Raw genomic sequence first — 15,096 nt, forward strand, 5'->3', positions numbered from 1 at the left:
AGAATGTTTTCACCAGAATAGGAATGCTAAGGTTCAAGTGGTTAAGACTGTTGAAATGCAGCTGAGAGAAGAACTCCATGTGACTGATACCTCTTAATAGAGGTATGCAACACCATAGCCTACCAAAGAAACACGGTTTACTGGATAATACTTTAATATAGCACTAAGAGCAAGGACACAGAACAGTGAGAAACAGTGAGAGGAATGAAATGTGATAAAATGTGGGAAGAAACAGAAGTGAGAAGAAGTTGTAGGTTAAAACAGAGAGAGAAAAGGGATGATGAAGTGCAACGTATATGGTTGCCGTTTGAGGAAGCATTCATACAATGAAAGATGATAGTACTGCATGAGTGTTACAACGCAGCAAACCAAATACAGAGCAGTCAGCCTTATGCTTTCACCGCATTTTGCAAGACAGGAAACAAGAGAGAAGAATCGAGATATAACCCACGTTCTTTTCACCCAATTGCCTCACAGAGGGATTTATTGACAGACAAAAACAGGCGATGAATACTAACTGAGTTCTTCTATGAAGGTAGTGTATGCACAATTAATAAAAAATAGTTTGATACCTAATATATTTGGCAAGCGGAGTGAAATTATTAATGGGCACTGAAGAGAAAGATTCGGAACACACACCTCAACAACCAGCGAAGGAAATGGAGCCATCGGAAAAGGAAAATGAACCACCAGCTGAAGTGGGCCCAGCATCTGAGGACACTGATCCCCTGAACACATACAAGTGGCACACTGGATCCAAGGGAACCACTGATGATGCAGAGGAAGTTATAACAACATCAACAATGGAGAAGGCTGAGAAGAGTTCCACCGTGAAATGGGGCAAGATGCAAAGCTGGCGCAAGGCCCTAAGTGAGGATCCTGGAGACAGGTCTTCAGCCATTGGAAAAGGTGGAGATGCACCAAAGCAAGCAACACGAAAAAAACCCTTCAGAAGAACCCATTCTGAGCCTGTTGGATCACTTTTTTCCACCCGTTACCACTCTGTCAACTCGGCTCCATCCTCAGCGGATGCTTTGGGAATCTCGCCTACCAATGTTCCGAATAGAGCTGGTGGTGGGGCGCTCTGGAGGAAGTATCTGAAGACCGTGTCCCAGAAGTTCAAGAGGCCCAAGCTGCAGAGTCAAAACAGTAGCTCCATGCTGCTGTCAGGTGAGGTGCTAGCATGCATTCAGTCACGTTGTCTGCCAAGTTTATCAGACTACATTTGATATCCTTCAACTTTACCAACAAAATCCATTTAGGACTGAGGTTGATTCTAAAAACGCATTCTAAATCCTGAAGTTTTCAGAAAAATTAAAAATGCTGCTGCGATATACTGTACATAGCAACAAGAACCCCAAAAGGGGTTCCCGTCCAGAAGGGTTAAAACACCAAAAGGGGTTCACTATGTTTACTATGAATTCTCATCTATAGCAGAAAGTGTAAAAACACTGTAAAACATCATTCATTTCATTCTACTCTGAAAGTGAAATTTAATCTCATACCATACACATTTAATCTCATACACATTAGTAAACCTAATGTTTCTAATGTGGCTTGATTCCCCATTTAGCATACTTACTGATGAAGAAGACTGAAATGCACTGCCATTTATGAAATGCACGTACACATTACCACATGCTTTCAGTCAGTTAAATGGTGTCCTCATGTGGTGTAAAATGGGTTTTTGTGAGCTACGATTATTGCAGTGTGTAGTGGGCAGATCCCGTATAAGAAAAAACCTAAGAGTAAAAGTCCAAATTGTGTCTGACATTTAAAGACCAAAAATATAAAACATGCAGTGTGTTTAAAAATGTGAGATGCAACATAATGCTGATAAATTGTGTGAAGTGCCCACGGTATCGGCTACATGACGTCTTACATCGTAATTTAGTGCCTTAAAAAAATATTAAAGTCCATAGACTTGGCTGGCAAATGGATTAGTCATAAGTGCTCTAAACAAACATTAAGAATCCTATAGACTTGGCTGCCATATGACGTAATCTTCAAAAGCCATGCATGGAGGGTCTAGCACCCCTCAAAAACAATCCTAGATTAAAATTGCCTATAGGGTGGGTGGACGGACCGAAGGTGGACGTTACAAACATTACATGCAGACTTGCAAGGTGCACAGTTAATCCGATCTGTACCTAACTTGGTACAAACACTGGCCAGGACTCAGTCTGCCATCAGAATAGGGCCCCTGGGGACCCTGGCCAAAATCTAAATTGCACACATATGGAGCAGTGTCTAACATTTCAAATGGGCATAACTTGTGACCAGTGCCCGGGATCGAACCCATGACCTTGAGGTCAAAACGTGAGTGCTCTACCAACTGAGCTAGCCTACCAAGACACAAAATACACTATTATAGTTTAAACACTTAATATTGACTGGTGTTAGAGGAAAATATCATCTATCATCGGTTTCATCCAGCAGTCTGACTTTTTTCTTACGATTATAAGATATTTTGTGTGAAAATGTACATTTTGCCCTGATGAGCTCTAGGGCACTGGCACTCTAGGGGTCTAGGTCAACAGCATCTTTATAAAACGATATGCAGCGTGTGCAGTTCATTCTGGTGTGTTATGAGGGGAGAAGATAAACATCAGAAAAGATTCAAAATGGGAGTGGCCAAACTGTGCGAGATAAGTACCATCATTACAAGAAATGAAAAACAAACATGGGTCAGCATGCGCACGTACTGTAATTGACTTCCTGTAGTGTAAACCCACCATTTATATCCAAGCTTCTTAAAAAAAAGAAACCCTATTTGCTGTGTGTTTTGCAGGAGTAAAAACTTCTAACATCCTTTGTCATGGTGTGAGCAACATACAGTACTTTGGGAAACTGCATAGAGATAAGAGGAAGTTATGCCATTGCATTGTGAATTTGTGTATAAGTTCTGGTTAGACTGGTTATGTTAAGGTTAAGTTAGGTAAAAGAGTCTGATTCCCTGAATAGTTATGGATATGGAATAGGGGTGGAAAAATCACACTTGTGTGAAGTGAGGGGCGCAATATGTATTTATATAGACTCACGTGACACGTGAGGTTTACTGCTGTAAACAAAAATTAACAGTCCATAGACTTGGCCGCCATAATGTAATTTCAAAAGCCAGACATTGGAGGGGCGTATAGAGCACATTGATGTATCATGATGCAAGGTGGCAATTCAACAGCATTTTGATTGAATGATTGCTTAACAGGTTTTGTGCCAGACGTCTCCAGACGTCTTCATAATTACACCCGTAGGAGGCCCATGACGTCTGGGGATGTCTTTTATTAATGATATAAAACCATATCACTAAAATATATTTTTTGACAGGGCTGTTGCTATAGGCAACGCCTTGTGCAGCGCTCTCTGACATGGTGTGTGCATGCGCGCGCGCAGCCGCTCACTTCCTTGTTTACGGCCCGACAAAACTGTCTATTATCTCTGAACCATGGTTTTGATCAGAACGGCAATGTTCTGTCCTCATTTCGGACTTAATCAAGCATCTCATTTGGAACACTGGAAGCGTTTTTCGGAAAACCGACGGAAAACGCAGCTAAAAATCCGAAAACGTGTCCAGTGTGCAGGGACCTTAACTTCCGTGTGTTCAGATGAGGTAGCGTGAGGTAGTAATGGAACATTATACCTCCCGGGTTTGGGGGGTAATGGAAGGCGGGGCTTTTCAGAGTAATATCTGCCCATCTGCTGGGCACTATAGCGCCTTTATTCTGAAAGATTACTAATACTATAGTATACTATAGTCCAATGAGTCCATACCTGTTTGTGTATGACATTCTCTCTCTCTCTCCCATTTATATATACATAACGGGTGTCCTCTGTGTCAGATGTGGGTGAAAATACTGAACTACCCAGGCTGCAATGGGCCCCGCCCCAAGAAGTTCCCCTGTGGGACATCAGTAACTGTATTCTGGAAGATGGACAGATCATGATCTCCCCAGAGGAGGAGGTAAGTACAGATATAAACTACCTCTTCAAAGTCATTGATATTTTGATGGTGAAAGACTATCCAAGTAATGCAACAAAAGAACAAGAACAAGAACTAAAAATATAACTTTTGACCACCTTAAAAAGAACTGTACAAATCCAATACTCCCTATCAATTAATTGAGCACAAAAACGGAAAACAATACACATACCGGATTTGATAGAAGAACAAAATTACAGAACATGTCTCTTTCAGCCTGTGATGTGGACACGCAACAGAGTCAGCAGCTGCTTGTCAAGCCTTAGCATGCAGAACCTGCATGAAGGTCAGTACACAAACACACACACACACACACACACACACACACACACACGTGTACACACACACACACACACACACACACACACACACACCTTAATGAGATCAAAATATTGAGGATGAATAAGCAGTGTTATAACTACTAACAGTCTCAAGTAATACTTTTAATTATGATTGTCGTCATCCCCAGACTGTTTATGCGTGCTGGTGGCTGTTAAATTGCTTCCTCTCAATCCTGTGGACGATAACATCGTGCCGGGTTGTACTATTAAGACTGACGTGTGTACACCACATTCATAGTAGCTAGAGCACTGGTAGGAAAAGCGCTGAAGTTGAAGTTGGTTCTACATTGGTTTTGGTTGGTGGGGGGGGCTCCAGTCTATCACCAGGAGACGGCCATGCTAAAAGGTTTGATTTGAATGACGGTTTCCACAGACTTCTACACTAAATGATGGGCTTTAGGCGCTGGATTGTATGTGGTGGCACTCTGGGTAAGACTTGAGGAAAATTTATAAATGTATAAATTATGGAAAATTATTGTTATTAGGCCTATGTGTTACTTAGTGTCCAACTATCATGTTATCTTCCATATGTAGCCTAACGACAAAGAATCCAATAAGAACAAATGTAGCATATTGTTAATATTTCAAGGTCAACATCTGGGGGTCATCCTACTTTTGCTAATAATTCATGCCAATTGTTTTGTCTTTCTTGGGAAGAGCAAATAAGATCAATTTGTTCCAAAGACACTATAATGTATTTTAAAGTCATTTCAGCATACCTTTCTGTAGGTAACTCTAACTACTTATTGACATTGGTGCAATACAATCCACCCAGCGAAATTAAATTGCAGTAGTAATTATTTACAAAATACATTTTGGTGCAGATCTGCTCTGCTCAGAAGTGTTTTAAATATGGCATACAAGAAACGTTGCTGTACAAAGAAGAATCGTTTGCTAAATATTACCAGCTAAAACCCACATCCTGTGATTTGATTTGGATATTGAGAGAATATTCAGGCAGTATATCTATTGACACATTTGAGGACCACAGATGCACTAAGCAGGCAATGTTAGAATAATAACTTTTTTCTTTTTCAATCCAGACTTCCAGTCTGCTCTCTTTATTTGTATTTGAACGAGGTCTGAAACACAAATGTTTGTCAAATATGACACAGAAAAAAGTCTCTTAATTTAAGTATTTTTCCTACATCATCAAATAAAAAACAATTGTATATCAAATACAAGCATCAGAAATACTGTGTCCATCCCTGCCAGAGAGAATGGACTACTAGGTATCAGTAATATTACAGCCATGCTCACTTGTGAAGCAACTGTCTTTCATCAAGGGAAAAGCAGCATAAACCCTTGGCTGGCTGGAGTAGATGACATTGATAACGAACTAATTTCTGGTCTAGCTCCAAATGTAGAACTTGGACTTGCATGCTTCTTTGTCTCTAAAGTGTGCGTTTCTCCTCCGACTTTCAGAATGTAGCCCAGACCACATGGGACAGGCAGGTGCGCCTCGATTAAAAAATCAAGATGGAGGAGTGAGAGTGAGTATTTACTGTACACAGCTGAAATATGAAACCCTTACATGCTGCTTCCTGTAGGTGTGATTCAGAGTTTTGATATTAGACTCCATGCTTTAATTCAAATAACTTCATTTATATCCTGTTAGTTATCTTTTAAAGGTTTTGTAAAGATTTTATGCAATTAGGCTTTGGATGCTATCATGCCGCGACAATCTATCAACAATAAACAAACTGATTTCGGCTTCCACTATTTTTTATCAAACTTATTTTCTACCTGTATCTATTCTATACCAAAAGGCTTTGATCAAGAGACGCCTCGAAGGTCGAACAAAGCGGAACAGCACCACCCAATTAAACACCATTGGACTGAGCAAAGGCAGCAGGTAAGGCAGTGTGTGTACTACTTTATGAGCAGTGCACACTGCACAAGCATTATTAATGGCACCTATTTATGAATTTAATATACATTTATTTTATTCATATTTCTACCTTAGAATCTATGGTTCCCGGGAGTCAGTGTCCATTCCAGTGAACGCAGCCGGGAATTTAGATCTAAGTGCAGACACCAGCACTGTCATCAGGCCGGTCCACAGTTCCATTCTAGGGGAGAAATACTGCTTTGAGGTAGACCTGATCTTCAATATTTGCATGCCTTCATAGTATCAGAAACAAATTTGGAATCTTACTAACTTTAAACTAATGTTCTTGGCTTCCATTCAACTTTCCTAGGTGATAAACTCTGAAAACAGCCATTGCTTTGGCTGTACCTCAGCTGCTGAGCGTGACCGGTGGATTGAGGACTTGAGGCGGGCTGCCCAGCCCAATAAAGTGAGTTAAAGTTCCACAAAGAAAGACTATACTACACACAACGCAAAATGCTGATTAATAAACACACGAGTATACAGCACCTTTTCACGCATTATAAAGACACTTATTGCGACCGTAGGTCCATTCATACCCTAGACAGGCCCGCCCCAAAGTTATTAGCGCCCGGCAGCTGGTGAAAACACAATAGGCCCTACCTGGGCCCTAACTGGCCTTACTAATTAGCACACATTTTACACCCTACACAGCCAAAAACATTAAAAAAAGAAAAAAGTTCCATATATGGGAAAGAAAGGAAAGGTACTATGTTTACCCAGGGTAACTGGACTAAGCTCAAGAACTTGTTTACAGCCAGGCCCTGCTCATAGAACATTTCATGGTAGGGGTTCAATGCCTTGTCCAAGGGCACTTCAGCGGTGGTAATTTTAACGTGCCGGTCCGGGGATACGAACTAGCGACCTTCCGATATCAAGACCACTCCGCAAACCGTTCGGCCACCGCTGCCTTGGGCACTCCGAGACCTGTTGTTTCAGTGCGACCGTGCTTCTCGCCCTCAGGGCGTCTTACTGGTTAATAGTACTGATGAGTTTTTTACTTAAAATCTCAGTGCAATGGAATCACTCTGTCTCCTCATTCTTAGGACAACATTGAGCGCACAGAAAACTCCCTCAGTCTGTGGGTGAATGAAGCCAAGGATCTGCTCCCCAAGCGGCGTTACTACTGCGAGCTCCATCTGGACGGGACCCTGTTCGCCCGAACGAGCAGTCGAGCAATCGGCAAATCTCCAAACCATCCTAGCTTGGCAAGGGAAGGCTCTACCGGGGCCATAGGAGGCCAGGGAGGCAGCGGTGGAGTGGTTGGAGGCTGCCAGTTATTCTGGGGGGAATTATTTGAACTAGACAACCTTCCCTCAGTGTCCCAAATAACCCTGCACCTTTTCCGCGATGAAGACCCTAAGAAGAAGCGCCATTCCCGGGATGAAACCAGCCTGCACCCGCTGGGCAGTGTGACCATACCGTTAGCTGACATCCGTGGGAGAGCCTATCAGGAGAAATGGCATCCCATCATCCCATACAAGGCGTCTGGCAGTGGGGGGACCAAGGAATCGCTGGGGCCACAGGCTTCGCTCCGCATCAAGGCTCGTTTTCAGAATCTGCAGGTTCTGCCCATCGAGAAGTACAAAGAGTTTGCAGAATATGTGACTGTAGACTATGAGGAAATGTGCAAGAACCTGGAGCCACTGCTCAACGTTAAAGTGAAAGAAGAGCTGGCAGGGGCACTGGTCCATGTGCTGCAAAGCATTGGTAAAGCCAAGGTGAGTAGATAAACAGGAGCCACAAATATTAACTGCCATACAGTGTACTGTATAGCATATACATATTGTTTTTGCTGGTCACTCATTAAGAACCACTCACACAATTTATTAATGATCATTATTAGTAGAGTAAAAAATGTGGTATTAAGTACTTGTAGTATTATCATTTTACTGAGCCCACAATGGGAAATGGGAAGTTGTATTATTGCTCTGTGTGCTTCAGGAGTTCCTCATTGCTTTGGGTCGTGCAGAGGTGCATCGGCTTGGAGAGAAAGAGGCCCTGATTTTCAGAGAGAACACACTTGCAACCAAAGCCATAGACGAATATATGAAGTTGGTTGGGCAGAAGTATCTCATTGGCACACTTGGTATGTAAACCTAGTGTCACATACTCTTTTTTTTAAAGAACTTTCCAGACATAAATGCAAATCAAAAGCCATAACACAAAAAAGCATAAAAAAGAGATAAAAGAATAAAGTTAAAGTGTAACTCGATCCACTCAGTTAAGTTGCACACTAGCTTGTGCAACAGCATATATTTCAAAAATACTTTTCCTAGTCATTGTGCACCATATGATATTCTTGAATCACAGTATTGAGTTGTTATTGTTCCAGTTTGTATATTGTTTGGCTAATGAGCTTGGGTTCTGATCAAACATCCTTTCTGTCACTGCAGGTGACTTCATCACCCGTCTGTATGCATCAGTAGAGAGCTGCGAGGTTGACCCTCGTAAATGTCCGGCCTCCGACTTGTCAAACAACCAAAAGCATTTGACAGAAAGCTGTCAGGAAGTGGTGCAAAAGATTACTGAGATGCAAGGGTGAGAAAAGGGAGCTCACAAGTTAGAAAATATGAGTTGCTACAAAATGATGCTAAAATCTCTATTTTCTGGAAACAACTCTTCTGAACTCACTTCTTCTTCAGATCATTTCCAGAAGAGCTGAACCGGATCTTCTCCAGCTGGGTAGAGCTGTGTGAGGACCAGGACAGACCAGAGATTGGCCATCGTCTTATTTCTTCCTCACTGTTCCTTCGCTTCTTATGTCCTGCAGTCCTTAGTCCATCCCTGTTTGGTTTGATACAGCCCTACCCTGAGCCGGCCACACTCCGTACCCTCACTCTGACTGCTAAGGTCATTCAAAACCTGGCCAACTTCACCCTGTGAGTGAATCTTTATTTCTAGTATATTAACTTTTGTAATTTGAGAATGAGATATGATATGAGATGAGATAAGATAAGATAAGATGAGTTAAACCTCTGCTACACTAGAATGCTGGAAAAAAAGTTCCAGTCCTGAAATAGACAATTTACATTGTAGACATTAGCAGACACTCTTAATTTAGAGCGTTTTACAGTAAGTACATTGAAACTATACACACTGTATAATGACATGGCATCTGTTTACATGAAATGCAATCTAGTGAGCTCACAGTGAGTCAGTGACAGCTATTTTTTATATGTTGATATGTTTTGATATGCAAGTCGTGCGGGAAGTACTGGGAGCTGATGGTAGGTGTGGCGCTCCACCTCAGCAATCCATCTCCCAGGGGTCTAGCGCATTGTTACGGGGACAGACCCCCATGTGTTACTGGCTGATACTGACAATAAGCCAGTCCCGAGTCTCCCGACCTACTTCTTCTATTCAACAAATTAAATAAACTTGAGGAAATTCCTTCCGTTAACACAGGTTTGGAGAAAAGGAAGAGTATATGCTCTTTATGAATGACTTCTTGCAACAGCACTGGGAGGGGATGAGGGCCTTTCTACAGAGCGTGTCAAACCCAGACAATGAGGTCCCCATGAGCTCGTTTGACGGCTACGTTGACCTGCCTCGGCGCTTGGCCGTGCTTCACAGCCTGCTGGTAGACATCATATCCCAGAGGGAGCAGGTAGGAGACAACCTGACCTGAGCTGAAGTTTGGTTTGTGGTCAGTGACCTGACTCACATTTTCATAGTTAAGGCCGCCAGGGGGCGCCAAGGTGGCCTATTGTAAATTGTAAACAACAGTGTGTGTGTGTGTGTGTGTGTGTGTGTGTGTGTGTGTGTGTGTGTGTGTGTGTGTGTGTGTGTGTGTGTGTGTGTGTGTGTGTGTGTGTGTGTGTGTGTGTGTGTGTGTGTGTGTGTGTGTGTGTGTGCTCGCACGCACAATATATTTATATTTATTATGCCACTTTAATTAAAAAATTAGAATACAGCTATACAGTAGTAGATCTACACTCATCTATTTTTGTTATTTTCATTTTTTTAAACAATTTTGCAATGGGGGGGGCACATCCTGAGGAAATGGCTATTTGGGGGTCCTTGCTCGGGAAAAGTTTTGGACATCCTCATAACTGATCTAACATGCAGCTTGTCCCTTTCTCAGGACACAGTAGACATGCTGCATCCACTGCCTTCCATTCTCAACCAGATAACAGAGTCGCTGGGGCCTATTGCTACACGGATCAACGTTAACAGGTGAGCTCTGAGTCTGGAGGCTTGTCATTCAGTGCAGTGTGATGTGTCTTATTGTTTTTCCTCTATATTGAAAATCATCCTTTATTTTAATGCAGCAACATAGGACAAAGCAAACCGATATACGTCCCTCCTCGAGACCTGAACAAGTACAGTCCCCTCCAATGTTCGCTCCAGAAGCTTCCCATGGATTCCAAAGGCCTAAGTGACGGGTATGATTTCTGATTGTTCTGTATTTACTAATTATAATGTTTAATGAATATAGTATAAAGTATAGTTAGTACACCGTTTCACACAGTAAAGTAAAGTAAATAAAAACTAGAACTGCACTCTGTCGAGTGCATACTTGCTTGTTGCACACTAGTAGGCCATAAATGGCCAACTAGTGCGCAAGCAGAGCGCGCAAGTCCTTTCGACCGCTGTAAACTGTCAAATCTCAGTATCTCTGTGAAGGAACGTTTGAAATGTATAATTTTTAGATGTAACTATTTGCTACATACCTACTTTATGCACATAAACACCTAGTATTATTAAGTATGATTCAAGTTTCTATCTATATAAGTTTGGGTGAAGAGCTAGTCATACATATACACACCACGTACTCTGGTCCCAGCAGATCAGGCACAACTTGCCATTTTATTTTTACTGATTATGTATATAGTATACGTATGACTAGCTCTAAATGATGACGTAAGAGATATGGTCATTTGTGGTAGTTTGGTCCCAGCAAAGCAGGCATATACTATATAGGCATATACATATAGTATATAGGCATATACTATATACGTATACATATATACTATATAGAGTGTGTAGTTGTAAGTTGATTAGCGGTATACTGTGGTTACTTTGCGCCAAAAACTGTGACAGCTGTCCCGCCATTTGATGTTTATGCAAGAAAACAGCAAATCTGTGCCTGGTTTGCTGGGACCAAACGACCACAAATGACCATATTTCTTATACGTCATCATTAAGAGCTAGTCATACATATACACACCACGTACTCTGGTCCCAGCAGATCAGGCACAATTTGCTATTTTATTTTTACTGATTATGTATATAGTATACGTATGACTAGCTCTAAATGATGACGTAAGAAATATATATAGTATATATATAGTATATAGGCATATACTATATACGTATACATATATACTCTATACTCTATACTGTATAAAGTGTGTAGTTGTAAGTTGATTAGCGGTATACTGTGGTTACTTTGCGCCAAAAACCGTGACAGCTGTCCCGCCATTTGATGTTTATGCAAGAAAACAGCAAATCTGTGCCTGGTTTGCTGGGACCAAATGACCACAAATGACCATATTTCTTACGTCATCATTAAGAGCTAGTCATACATATACACACCACGTACTCTGGTCCCAGCAGATCAGGCACAATTTGCTATTTTATTTTTACTGATTATGTATATAGTATACGTATGACTAGCTCTAAATGATGACGTAAGAAATATGGTCATTTGTGGTCATTTGGTCCCAGCAAAACAGGCACAGATTTGATGTTTTTCTGCATAAACATTGAATGTCGGGACAGCTGTCACGGCGGAAGAGACCGGGCGAAAACATTACTTGCGCGCTCTGCTTGCGCAAGTAATAATGTCCCAAAATGTTTAAGACTCATTGACAGACAGCCATGTGGGTAATTGGGTATCAATTTGTTTTTTCGATATGGTATACTATAGGACTATAGGACGAAGGAAGCCAGTCCATAGAACGCATAGTGCTCCTCACAGACGACCAAGCCACGCCACCAAACACATAATGAAGAGGCAGATCAGCACTGAGAATCTTTCCACGGACACCCTTGATGAGTCTCAAGAGCCACTTATCTCCCTGCCGCAGCCTGTGAGTAAATAGTTGACCAAAAAAAACTGCAAAACCTCATAATTTTACTTCAGGCGTTTGAGGGGCGCTAGCCCCTCCTATGCCCTGCTTTCCGGGTTTGTGTGAACACAAACATTGGTTTGTGATTTGCTGAGCAAAGTAGTCTCCATATTGAAGATAAAAGTGAGGGCAGAAAGTGCCAAAAAGACGCCAAAAGTGATTGGCCAGAATGACTTTTGTGATGATTTGATTGGCTGAGCACGGAATGTGATGTATGATGATGTATGTATGAATGATGATAAGAGCGCCCCTCACTTCACACAAGTGTGAAGTGAGATGCGATTGCGAGAGTGCGATTAAAGTGATTTAATCGCTAAAAAACATTGTTGTGTTACGGTCTGATTTACTGTCTGAAATGTACTGTATCTAGCATGTTGATACGTTTATTAGCCATCGTGTTCTGGTCTTCATTGATGTATAGGGGACGAAGAGGAGTAAGTGTTCTTCTTAGTGCCATTGTAATATATTGTTCTCTTTGTCTTAAGAAATATTCACTTTGTTCTGCATTGAAGAAGCTTGCAGTAATCACCCACTGTTAGCTGGAATTGTCTACAAAAATCTAATTTTGTTTCAGAACATTGGTACTAAGCCTCCTCCTGCACCAGTTCCTTGGATCAAAGACATCCACAACAAGGAACCAAGTCAGATGAAGGCTGAAAGTCAAGAGATAAACCTACTAGAGACAGTAAGAAACATATTTTACATGCTATACTGACAGAAGGCCTGTATTATTGACTACAATATACAGTAAATGGTGGATCAACAGCGAAAAGAATAATACATTTAAATTCACCTACCAGCACGCTCAGGAGCTATCTGAGCTTCGCCTAGGAGTGGAGCAGGTAACTGACCGTGAACTGGAGATGGCCAAGCGGTTGGAGGATTTCATCGCCCAGAGCCAAGACCAGAATGCAATGCTGCAAACGGAGGTCAGCGAGCTGCGGAATCTACTGGCCGTACGAGAGGACCAACTGGCCAGTGCCACCTTCAGGTGAGGCTGTTAAGTTTGAGCTGATGAAAAACACACATCACAATTATATTCCCCATTTACTTGATGGTGGTAACTTCTAAAATGATCAAGATCTGGTACATTATTAGCAGCATTAACCACTTTCAAAGTTTTTCAAACATAAATTTTTAAATACTAGCGATAATAGCAGATCTACTGTACAAGCCCACAACACATCGCATCACCTTGTGTATAGATCTGCTATTTTCACTATTTGTTTTACAATAAAATATACAGGGTTAAGTGGTTAAATGGCATGCAGTTGTTTGTGGTGGGACATGGTATGCTCATCTCCATCACTCTGTGTCTCTCATAGGTTGGGGGTGATTGAAGAGGAGAGAGAAGAGGATGAGAGAAAACTGAGTGTTGCCATTGCAGCTGCTGAGCGAATGAATGTACTGGTAAGAGTAAGAGAGAACAACAGTCAAGCAAATATTATTCAATATACATCACTATTATGCAAATGTTATACTTGGTTGTACGACAGTCGCGTGCCGGAAATAGCTCACAAGACATTGTGATGCAACATATTGTATATTGAGATTATCTTAATCATACTTTAATAACCACTACTGTTATCTCTGTACACAGGAGGAGCAGTTTGCAGGCCTACTGAAGGATATGCGGCAGCTCAGTGAAGACAACAACACGCTGCACCCGACCAAACTGCAGATCAACAGCAACTGAACCCAAACAGCACATGGAATTAACTGAATTACAATTTTAAATGTAATTGTGTTACATTTTCATTTACATTGCTTTTATGTTTTTGTAAAATAAAAATAAATAAATAAATATGCTGTTTGCATGATTATTCAACCATTATGCTCTGGGCGACACAGATATTAAATAAATTCTCTTAAAGAGTACACACTTGCCTTACCATTGGTCTTTACATGTGAACTAACAAAGTTAAGACTAAATATGAATGGGAAAAACACTTGATCCAGGGGGTGTGGTTTTGATGTTAGGATTTTGGTACTGGTGAAAAGGTAAACCGGGCTCTTATAATGCAATGATTAGGAGACAGAGAAGACTAGCCCCATATGGAACCTCTCCCTCCGCAAGAGAAGACAAGCCCTTATTGCAGTTATTATTGTGACTGTAGGTCGCAGTTTACTATGAAAACCTGCATCTCGCGTCAGTCACGCCTCATGACATGCTCCATATATGGCCAATACAGAATTCATTCCATGTTGATCTGACCTCATCAAACCCTGTATACCCTCAGGACACACTCCATATATGGCTAGTACAGTATATTCATTCCATATGTTGATCTGACCTCATCAAACCCTTAGATCTCCACATATGGAGCTGTCCTGTTCCGATGCGCCATATGTTGATCTGACCTCATCAAACCATGTTTGTACAGAAGACTGGATCATCACCTACTGTAGATCTGCATAGAGCCGGCCAGCAACTCTACATCTGACCTCACGGACACCAGATTAACCGTTTAACTCCTGCTTCTTATCTGTGCCGTATTAAGAAGCCCTTTTGTTTCAGCACGACCTCACCCGTCTTACTGGTGGTTAGGTTAGATATGGTGTGACTGCAGGGACTTTTAAGTCAACACACATGATTTATGTGCAAGGTTAAGGTGTGACAATGTACGCAACACTTGTATAAAGTCTAGACTTAACATGCAACACATGTTCAGATCAGCAATTGATCAATCAATCAATTGCTTAAAGGTATATTCAGTGATTTCACTCAAAAAAACCTTAGGTTTCGTTTTTGGCTGGGACCTAAGCCTTTCATCCAATCAGGATAGAGAGCCAAAAACGAAACCTAAG

At 41.5% G+C, this 15,096-nt stretch overlaps 1 protein-coding gene and 1 long non-coding RNA gene across 3 annotated transcripts; one reads left to right on the top strand and one right to left on the bottom strand.

Annotated features, from left to right (window-relative positions):
• The first annotated feature begins 426 nt into the window (after positions 1-426).
• rasal3 (RAS protein activator like 3) lies at positions 427-14,168 on the top strand. 2 transcript variants are annotated; one of them, XM_083764253.1, is made up of 19 exons: positions 427-1,170; positions 3,840-3,961; positions 4,196-4,265; positions 5,746-5,813; positions 6,090-6,175; positions 6,287-6,416; positions 6,522-6,620; positions 7,258-7,932; positions 8,156-8,300; positions 8,608-8,752; positions 8,857-9,093; positions 9,620-9,821; positions 10,299-10,390; positions 10,486-10,599; positions 12,087-12,249; positions 12,863-12,973; positions 13,089-13,279; positions 13,614-13,698; positions 13,889-14,168. In XM_083764253.1, the coding sequence occupies exons 1-19, from the start codon at positions 606-608 to the stop codon at positions 13,982-13,984; spliced, it is 3,396 nt and encodes a 1,131-aa protein (XP_083620379.1). In that variant the 5' UTR covers positions 427-605; the 3' UTR covers positions 13,985-14,168. The 2 variants fall into 2 exon arrangements, with proteins under 2 accessions (XP_083620379.1, XP_083620380.1); XM_083764254.1 differs by lacking the exons at positions 427-1,170; positions 3,840-3,961; positions 4,196-4,265 and adding an exon at positions 4,572-4,749.
• Positions 4,150-13,208, bottom strand: LOC310858162. The gene is made up of 3 exons (XR_014569199.1): positions 13,086-13,208; positions 5,581-5,633; positions 4,150-4,255 (listed from the first exon to the last, which is right to left on the bottom strand). It is a non-coding gene; the product is annotated as an uncharacterized lncRNA (long non-coding RNA).
• Positions 14,169-15,096: the final 928 nt, after the last annotated feature.

The sequence above is a fragment of the Protomyctophum parallelum genome (assembly GCF_964188405.1).
Source record: "Protomyctophum parallelum genome assembly, chromosome: 5".
NCBI lineage: Eukaryota > Metazoa > Chordata > Actinopteri > Myctophiformes > Myctophidae > Protomyctophum > Protomyctophum parallelum.